At 35.3% G+C, this 10,341-nt stretch overlaps 1 protein-coding gene and 1 pseudogene across 1 annotated transcript; one reads left to right on the forward strand and one right to left on the reverse strand.

Annotated features, from left to right (window-relative positions):
• Positions 1-3,799: 3,799 nt before the first annotated feature.
• LOC106395740 (VQ motif-containing protein 18) lies at positions 3,800-5,260 on the forward strand. Its single transcript, XM_013836112.3, has one exon. The coding sequence runs from the start codon at positions 4,121-4,123 to the stop codon at positions 4,676-4,678; it is 558 nt and encodes a 185-aa protein (XP_013691566.1). The 5' UTR covers positions 3,800-4,120; the 3' UTR covers positions 4,679-5,260.
• A 2,437-nt stretch (positions 5,261-7,697) lies between these two features.
• LOC106394836 lies at positions 7,698-8,685 on the reverse strand (annotated as a pseudogene).
• Between the last annotated feature and the right edge of the window lie 1,656 nt (positions 8,686-10,341).

The following is a 10,341-nucleotide window of genomic DNA, read 5'->3' on the forward strand; positions in this document are numbered from 1 at the left end:
AAATCCAACATATAGCACATGATTCAGTTACTATGTTGAATAATTGAAAGAAGTAACATGTAAAAATATTGTACTTTTATATTTTCTTGGTGATGGATATGACTCGAGTAAAGAGTTCATATTGTTATCAAAAGCAACAACCTGTTAAGAACAATAGATTATGATCAATGGCTTGTAGCTTTATTATTAGTAGATCACAAAGTGTCAATCAAGGAGACTGGAACCAGCATCAGAAATCGCAACATATTTGTCCGCATCCTCTACTATGAATAAAGTCAAGAAAGTCATCGGAATGTTTGTTTTTTACTTCGACATATATAATATAACCATAAGCTAGAAAGAAAAGAATACACGTTAAGAGAGAAGAAAAAAGACTAAATATATCAAGCAAGATTCAATATTGTATAATACCTTTGATATAAACCTAAATCATCAGTCTGAAATTCATCAGTCTTGGCAAAGATGACACCCTAACCAAGGAAGAAAAAATAAGATCAGACTAAATCATCATCAGGAAAAAGTATCTTCAAACTGCGGAAAGATACAAACTAATATGACTAATACATAATAATCTGAAACTGAAAATGACAAAGTAAACCCACACAAAATTTAAACACAATACGATGAAAAATTAAGGAACCTAATAGAAAACCTTAAAAGCAACTAATAAAACTGGAAAAAAAATAGAGTCCAAAACTGAAAAAAAAAAACAGAGAGATAGAATTCTGTGTATCTTATACAACGCATGGCATTGCATCTAAAGTCTGTGTTCTTCTTGGTCAACAATCTCCAGCGTTCACTTAAATAGATAAATCTCATTCAAAAGCATTTTGGACATCATAAAATTACGGTACCAAATTCCTAATATCAAAAGGAAAGAATTAAACATACGAAAGGTTTTGTTGAATGTTGACATTTGTATTACGTGAAAATTTTATTTGGTTATGACGATAACGTTACGCTGAGACCCCACCATTCAAGAATCGCTATCGGAGATCTGAAGGTTCTCCATTGATCCACATCTTGAGTTCCTCCTCCCTTGCTAGCTTTGCTGAAAATTTTCCCGAGCTATACAAATATACAATTGAGAAAACAAAATCTTAAAATTAGATTACTGGCTTTAAAATATGAGTCGGTGAGTGTGATCCAGAGATAACTAGAAAAATCTTGGAGTTTGGATATGAGAAGCTAAACTGAAATACACTAACAAAAGAAGGAAGAAAGTAATGGTGGCAATAAACTCAACGATGTGCATCAACGATTTGCTTTGAACTCTCTATTTTTATTTATCAGTAACGTTTTTATATTGAAACACAATTGATCTGAACTAATATGAATGTATCTTACCGAAGTATTTGATTTTCCTCGAACAATCTGAAAACGTGTTTACGATCAAGGTATGACAGTGTTCAATATCTCCTATAACATTATCAAGCATTCTCCCAGATGCATCACTTGGATCAATCTTTGATTCTCTGTCTATAACCGTGAAGACGGATGTGTGAATGTTAGTGGTCTTGCGTACATGATGCAGCTGCATTGGTAGCTTTGCTGGAATCAGGAGACAATGAAATCGAATGAGAAATAGCTGCAGCTGCTATGGTGAAGGCAAAGAAAACCTTTTAAAAAAACAAACAAAACAGATTATCCTTTAGAAGGGTTAAGACAAGAATCGTTTAAATTTTCTGAAATTTATTTTGGTGTGTTACCTTGAAAATCATAATCGAGTGTTGCTTTTCCATTATCCTTGCACCTGCATATAAACCGTCGGTGTAAGAAGCGAAGAGGATGAAGAAAGAATCAAAGAAAGCAATACAGCGATACCCCTAACGACTTATTTTTCCATCAGATTTATTCTTATCTACTTTCATCACTTTCACCTCTGCACATAATAAAGCAAGCGTTCTTATGCTCCCGACCGCCTCGTTGGCTACTTGGCTTGATATACACTCTCACCTGATAGTGACAACATTGTACTGAAAGTTACTCCAGAAATGGACATAAGTAGGATATTTGATATCGTTACATTTGCATCTGCGATTACGACGACCATGAACTTCTTGTAGATATAACCACAAAGCCCGATCACGGAAGCATCGCTAGAACAATGAAATCTAACTGCTAGCTCGCCACTAACGGGATGACCACATCAGCCATGACAAACGCATGATTATTTTAGGTTTGAGCCAAATGCATCTCCGACTAAACCACGAACCGTAGAATCATCAGAAGAGAGCTTGGCTCCAATAGCAACACTTGAATTCTAATTCTCATCGACTGATCCAATTTCCACGTGAACCCCTTTTTCATCAGCTGCAGAAGTTTACATCCGACAATAGAGAGAAATATCGTTTGTGCCGGGTAGACCACCATTGAAACTACATCGAGAAGAATCGAGATCGATTGCCTAAAATCTTGTATCGGGTGTTAATTGGTCACATGATTTGACAAATGATTCTATCACGGTAGAGATTAGAATCTCAGAAGTTTTTGCTAGATGTAACGGTGGATGATCGGCTTCCTTTAATATAAAATAAGGGATACACTGAAGTGTCGATTGGATTGAGGAGAGGTAGAGAAAGAAGAGGCCGATGAGTAAGAAAAAAATATATTAAAATGCCGGAAGGGGAATCGCAAGCGACGAAGGAGATGGTGAAGATGTCGATCAACCTAATCTTCCTATGTGTCTGTATTAACAGACTGGACCAGATACTAAGCCAAATAAAGTGAAAATCAATTAGCCTAATCTTTTCTCGAAGCCCATGCGTTACCATCTATTTTTACAGAAACTGACACACGGCGCAACTCTGTAACTCAGACTTATCTGAGACAATGATGAAAAGAACTCTAACTCGTGTTAAACGAAGACAGTTTACAATATGGAAAAACTATAATTGTTGTTTTTTCATATAACGTGATGAACCTCATTTAAAAATGAAACTCATAATACACTTGTAGGCCCGGCCCACAGAGAAAACTTAAGAAGCAAAGGTTTCCGACCTTCATAAATATATATTTGTTTCGGCAATCAATGTACAAACTATCCTTTAGTTTAGTGGTATAAATGTTGGTGTTTGTAACTCAATAACCCGGGTTCGAGCAATAGGCTTTACACTTTTTCACACTTTTTAAAAGTGGGACCCACCAAAATACTGACGTGTCGGCTCAGGAATGAAACAACTGCCTTATTATATTATATTTTAAAAGTGGGACCTACCAAAATGATGACGTGTCGGCTCAGGAATGAGGCAAGTGCCTTCCTCATTATATTATAGATTCTAGGAGTGTATATCTTCTTAGAGATCAATCCCATGTAAAGCGTAACAATTTACCAAACTCTGTATATTTATACGATGTATGATATCAATGAAAAGGCAAGCGAATTCACCTGCTTTCAAGAAGTAGGATATATAAAACATCATAAAAATCGAAGCAAATTTACTAAAACGTAGGATTAGAACTAGGCTGGTATTCAAGTGTATGGAACGCATGTATATGGAACGTTAATATTGATTTAACACTTTTAGTTAATTAGTTTTCTACAGAAACTATAGGAAACTCCAAATCACAGAAACCATAGAAGAACAAACATGCCGACAATTAACACTTTTACACTCTCTCCTAAAATAAAATCCAAATCGGTGACCAAAGATATATGGCTAGCTCACGCAACCAATGCTTAGGGTACTTAAACCATTTATATGATAATAACACCATGATTTATATTTATCGTCAGTTGGTTGGTTGATCACAAATCAACCGTAAAATATAACTAATTAAATGTTCTCATTTAATTTAAATAATATGATATGTACATTCAAAACGTTATTTAAATCAAGTTGTATTGTGTCATGGCAGGTCCACCGCTGTTTCGTCCAACACCTTCTTTACCATTTTGATATGCAACTTTGTTGTTAATTTAATGTTTTTGACTAACCAACAATCCTATATTTTTAAATTTACATAACTACCTATATATATAATCACCAACCGCCTCATGAGTATAATTATTCCACGGCATACCAATTATTTTTTGTTTAAACTATACATCTCGGAAAGAAAAAAGGATCAAATATTTTCTCAATCGTCTATAGTTTTCTTGTTTGGGTTTCTATTTTGAATGGTGAAGGAATCCATGGAGGTTACACAATATCGTCAAAGTTTTAATGAAGGTTCGAGTTCTAGGGTTTCCATGAACAAAAACTCACAAGTAATATCCAAGATCAAGCCCAAGATTCGCATCATTCACATATTCGCACCGGAGATCATCAAGACTGACGTTAAGAACTTTCGTTCACTTGTCCAGAGTCTAACCGGAAAACCCACAGCCGCAGAAGCCAAAGCCGATAAAAAGAGAGCCAAACCGAAAATTCCAACGTCTCAAGAACCGGTTTACGGAGAGCCTCAGCCGGTTAACAGGCTTACAGGTTTCACAGGTTTAGTAGCAAACGGAGGCAACCATCAGGTGAAAGAAGAATGGGGATCTGGTGATCATAAGCGTGCTTCCAACACAAACACTTACTTTGATCTAGATGGTTTGATTCAAGATGTAGGAGAAGATTACTTCTCTTCGTTTCCCATGAGAACTTCTTCTGCTTCACAAGTCGAAGGTTTCATCTTCAACAACAACCACAACACCAACAACAACTCCGATACAAAGGGTCATAATTCTTCATAAATAACCACAGTTAATTTCTAGGGTTTTCTGATTTTGCATTCGCGTTTGATCAGATCTAATCGTTTGAGGCATGAAATCAAACGAAGAAGGTTATGCTTTTTAGGAACAAAGGCATAGAAGTTGTATTTTGATTTTGATGGGTACGTAGACAAACTGGACTTTTTTGGTAGACTGACTTTGCCAAGGTTGGGGGTTGTAATGAAAAGTTTGATTTATGTGCATCCCTTCCCGGAGAAGTGACTGTATCTAATTAAGTGGTGGTCTTCGGTCCAAGAACCCTAGCTGTTTTGATATGTAACTTCATTCATGTGCTACTATATATTGGATGTGTAATAAAAAATTCTTTGGTGCGTGTATATGATTTGATTATCAGCTGTATTTTTTGGAGGAAAGTTTTTATGGTACTTAAAAGATTGACTAAAATAGTTTTTACAGTATAGTAATTCTTTCTCTTGGTTAAAATAGTTTTTACCGATTCTTCTGTTAATATTCAACGTGTCATATGGTGGTTATACTTGAGAATGATGATCTCGTATAACTTTGTTCTCTTGCTTAATATACCAACTGTTAATGACAGTGTAATTCTTTTTTTTTTCCGTCGAAAGGCCATTCTATTACTCAAACTTGAGGTGGTCTGGATAACCAAACCGGAATAGAACAATCAATAAAAAGTAACTCCCTATGTAAGGATCTAGCAGTCTTAGATAAAAAGTCTGAAATTTGATTACGCGCCCGTGGAACATGAATGATGTTGAAGTCCGGAAAGCATATCTGTAATGTCTCTATCCTCTCCAATTCTGTCTCAAAGCTTGGCCAAGCCTGAAGGTCCTTTATCATTGCAATCAGTTCCTTGCAGTCTGTCCCGAAGCTCTGGCAAGTTGAGTGTTGAAGCATATTCTCCATCGCCCATCGCAGTGCTTCTACTTCCGAATGCAAGGCTGATTCGCGTCGAGTGAAATTTCTTGTCCCCATAAGTTGAATGTTCTCAGCACTGTCCATCCATACCCATCCGCATCCACTAAAGTGAGCAGAAGATGTCCAAGATCCATCTAGCAGGCAAATATTACCCAAGTTTATGACTTGGGGTTCCTTAGGATTATTATCTTGTACCACTAGTTGTACCACTTCGTTGGCATCAAACCAGGTTTGGCATTCACTTTCTTCATGTCGAACTAGCTCCAATGGATCTTTTTCTATACCCCTGAAAAGTTTGTCATTCCTAGCCTTCCAAATATACAATATTATCCAGGGATAAGGATCCATGTCTTGCTTTGGCTCGATAATGCTGTTTTTCCTCCAAAATAGGTAATCCATATTTGTGTAGACGCTTGATACTGGAAATATATCTGGGCTTGTTGGAGTTGATGATAATGACCAAACTTGGAGAGCCGGCGGACATTCAAAAATCGCATGGGTTACAGTTTCCTCTAGTTCTCCACATCTTGGACAGTAGTTGTCACACCTCATATTGTGTCTCGTTAAGTTCTTCGTTACTGCCACATGACCAGTTAACAGTTGCTATATAAGATGACATATCTTCTTAGGCGCCTTAACCTGCTAAGCAAAGACTTGGAGCTTAGTGATGCTTGGCTCTACAACTTCCTTCTCTACAGCTGTCTTTAATAGATTCTGAGCCACCCAATATCCAGATTTAACCGTATATTGGTCATTCCTTGTGTAGTTCCAGCCGAATGTATCCCGACGATGAGTTGATGTTATGGCTAAACTCCTTACGAGAGGTATATCCTCAAGACTGACATAATTCTCCAATAGACCAACATCCCAATCCTGCGATACCTGGTCAATGAGATCGCTGACTCTCATATTAGGGTGCATAACGGGCGCTATGGGGATAACTGGTCTCGCAGGGATCTTTGGAATCCACGGGTCCTCCCACACCTTACTTCGTTGATACTAAATTAAATGTAGCTTATGAGATAATAATAATAATAATAATAATAATAATAATAATAATAATAATAATAATAATAATAATAAGAATAATAATAATAATAATAATAATAATAAATGGTCCTGATTTCAAATTTTCAGTGATGGAACCCAAACAGTCATATATATGAGACAACAAGTTGTACTAATGGATACAATATTTAGATGTTAGTTTGTACTCAGAGCATGTTTACCAGTTTGTCTCTTAGCCTAGGTTGCTTAAAAAATTTTATTTTTTTTTAATTTTTTTTTGCCGATAAAAAAAATAAAAAAAAAGGACCAATCGCGGGCCGCCACGTGTCGTGGAGCCTGCAAAACAGTCTAAACAACGGAACGAAAACATCTCTTCTTTTGCATACACAAGCAAGGTCTTTTGTGTTTTCTATGGGGCCCACAAATTTTCAATTAATTTTTGGTTACGAAATCAAAGGTAAGCAAGCCCTATTAACATGCTCTCACGTTCTTTACTGGTTACTGTTTTATTTCGAACACCGAGTAAGATCCATTTGTTCAACTAGTCTAACCATGTTTATTGTAGTATAAGATTTGATGAAAAGGAGAAATTTGTACCTGGATTTTGTAGGTCCGGAAACTGCTGTGCTGCTTCAGAGCTCATATGAGGAAATTGATCTGAACCGAGTATAACCGCACCGGTATACCAAAACTGTTTTTGAGAGTGTCCGTTGACCAAGCCAACAAAATTCAGTTTGGTTTTCCAAATGTCAAAAAGGCTTGGGCTGGCACTTGAGACTTGAGAGGCCCAAGGGTGTTACAGTGGACTTGGCTTGATGCCTTCTGTAAGAAAGCTTCATCTGCTTAAGCCACCACCGACCGTGTCCCAAGTCTGTCTTTTTACTCTCTCGGTGTTACATTCTCTTCCACACTGCGTAGCAATTTCCATGCACGACTAACGAATATGACATTATTCACTAATATAATCAACCATCCTATTTACTTACACATTTATATTTCCTTTGACCAAAGCTTATCTAAAAGAATTTGAGATGGTCTCATGTATAATGATTATAACAAATAAAGTAAATAACAAAAAAAGAAAAAAAGAAGAAGCTATATAATTCTTTTATTCATATAGTGAACAAACATTACAATGGAACACACAAGAACTAAAATACAAGAACAATAATCAAAGAGTTTCAGAGCTTCAAGAATCCAAGATAGCTCGACCGAGAGGAATAGATGCATACATATATGTGGAAGGGGGAAGGAATATCATGATCGATAACACAAGTTTTATTTTAGATCATTTTGAGCATATGCTTTCTCGATTTCTTCGCAATCTTAGCACTCTGCATCGCCATATCTAACTCAATCTGCATCCTCTCCATCTCCCTTTGAGCTTTCAACATTGCAGATAAGTCCGAAGCGGCAGAGCTCCTTCCACCACTGTTCCTACTAGTATTCCCACTTCCTCCTCCTCCTCTCTTTGGCTCTTCCTCGACCGCACAAGAGTGTAGATGCGTCCCATAGTCACATTTCTTGCAGTAATAAGACCAGAGATTATCCGGAACATTGTCATGACATTCATCACAGTTAAAGATCAGACCGTTCTGGTAAGGAGAACGGTAGAGCAACGTGAGCAGATGCGCGTGTCCTTGACGCTCCACGTACGGTCTCGGGCATAGACACACATCCGACATGCACATCGTACTTACAGATGGAACAGTTGTAAGCAAACCCGGATCCATACTCACCGCACGCGTCGCAAGCGAAAGATGAAGACTCGTAAGTTGGAGAGTACAGCAGGGTCAAAGGGTGTTCCGGGTGAGACTTGTGACAGTTCTCGCGTGGAAGCTCGAAACATGACTTGTGCAAGAAGTAATCGCATTCCGACTTTGTGCATTTGAAAGCTGCGCCTATCAGGTCTAGGTCACAGCCGGAGCAGATGATCTCTTCCTCAGCTTGAGCTTTGTGACTACGCAATGGATGGTTGTGGCTAGGGTGCCTCACCGCTGGTTTACTTGAAGCCATTATAGATTTTAAAAACTCGTTTTTTTTATTTGTGTTTGAGATGCTTGTTAATTAAGATAATGCGTTTCAACTGTATTTATAGTGATTTTAAGTCTTCTTTAGGGTGGAGTAGTGATGTGTTTTGGTTTGACTATTTTACCAAGTTGTATATGTATTCACACTATATTGGGACAATATTGTCAGTACACGCTAATATGACCATACGATCTATGGATGTATATATGATTTATTCTTGTTTGGGATTCAAAGTCAAGAGGTGGAACTATTCTTCTTTGAACCCATCCATCACGGGACTGTTTTATGATAGTTATATGACCTGATGAAATAGCCAATTGTATTGAAAATCATGAATATTGCATTATTCGAGCTGGAAGTCTATCAATAAAAGAGTCGACATATTAAAGATGTGAGGTCAAATAATTACGCTGGGTGTCTAGCGCATATCCTCTCCAAGTCATCTGGATATAAGAGACTAGCAATGATATGACTTTGGGAAAGAAACTAAAAATTACCATCAATAACCATTGACTATATAAGTACTTTAGTCATTTCGATACCCTAAATCTTATTTGAAAACTAAGAATCTATTCTATTAAAATAATAAAAGTATGGTCCAACTATTATTTCTTTTATCTTTCACTACAAGAAAACAGCGGCATACTGAGGGAAAAAATCGTCGGTGTGTCGTCGGAAAAACGCTATTCCGACGACATACCGACGAAAAAAGTCCTCGAAAATAACTCCTCGGAAATTCATCTTTCCTCGGAAATCCCTCGGAAATTTCCGACGGAATTCCGAGGAAACCCTATTTCTTCGGAATTTCCGAGGACCACAAGTTCGTCGGAAATTCCTCGGAATATTCTGAGGAAAATGTCGTTGGAATATTCCGAGGGATAAACTTCCTCGGAATATTTCAAAAATTAAAAAAAAAAATTATAAATTTATTTTTTTAAATTGAAATTCGAAAATATAAAATTAAAATTGAAATAGAAAACATATTTAAAATACAAAAAATAATAAAATAGTTTTTATAAATAGAAAAAATGTTTTATAAATATAAAATTAGTTTTAATAAATATGAACTCATCTTTTTATAAATACAAAATAGTTTTTATAAATACAAAAAAATAATAAAATAGTGTTTATAAATCAAAAAATGTTTTATAAATACAAAATTAGTTTTATAAATATAAATATTTTTATAGATATGAAATCATCTTTTTATAAATACAAAATAGTTTTTATAAATACAAAAAATAATAAAATAGTGTTTATAAATAAAAAAAAATATTTTATAAATACAAAATTAATTTCAAAATATGAAATCATCTTTTATAAATCCAAAAAACGAATTTATATACAAAGAATGGTTTGTATATTTAAAAATAGTTTTTATAAATACAAAAATAAAAAAAATAGTGTTTATAAATCAAAAAAATATTTTATAAATACAAAATTAGTTTTAATAAATATAAATATTTTTATAAATGTGAAATCATCTTTTATAAATCCAAAAATCGAATTTATATACAAAAAACGTTTTGTAAAATCGAATTTATATAGAAAAAACGTTTTGTAAATACAAAAATAATGAACAATTTATAAAAAAAGTTCTAAATCAATTCAACACAACCAAATCACAATTCTAAACCTATTACACAATAAATCACAATCCTACCCAATCACCCTAACAAAAATCTATCAAAAACCTTCTAAAATCATCA

This window comes from Brassica napus, chromosome C4, assembly GCF_020379485.1.
Source record: "Brassica napus cultivar Da-Ae chromosome C4, Da-Ae, whole genome shotgun sequence".
Classification (NCBI taxonomy): Eukaryota; Viridiplantae; Streptophyta; class Magnoliopsida; order Brassicales; family Brassicaceae; genus Brassica; species Brassica napus.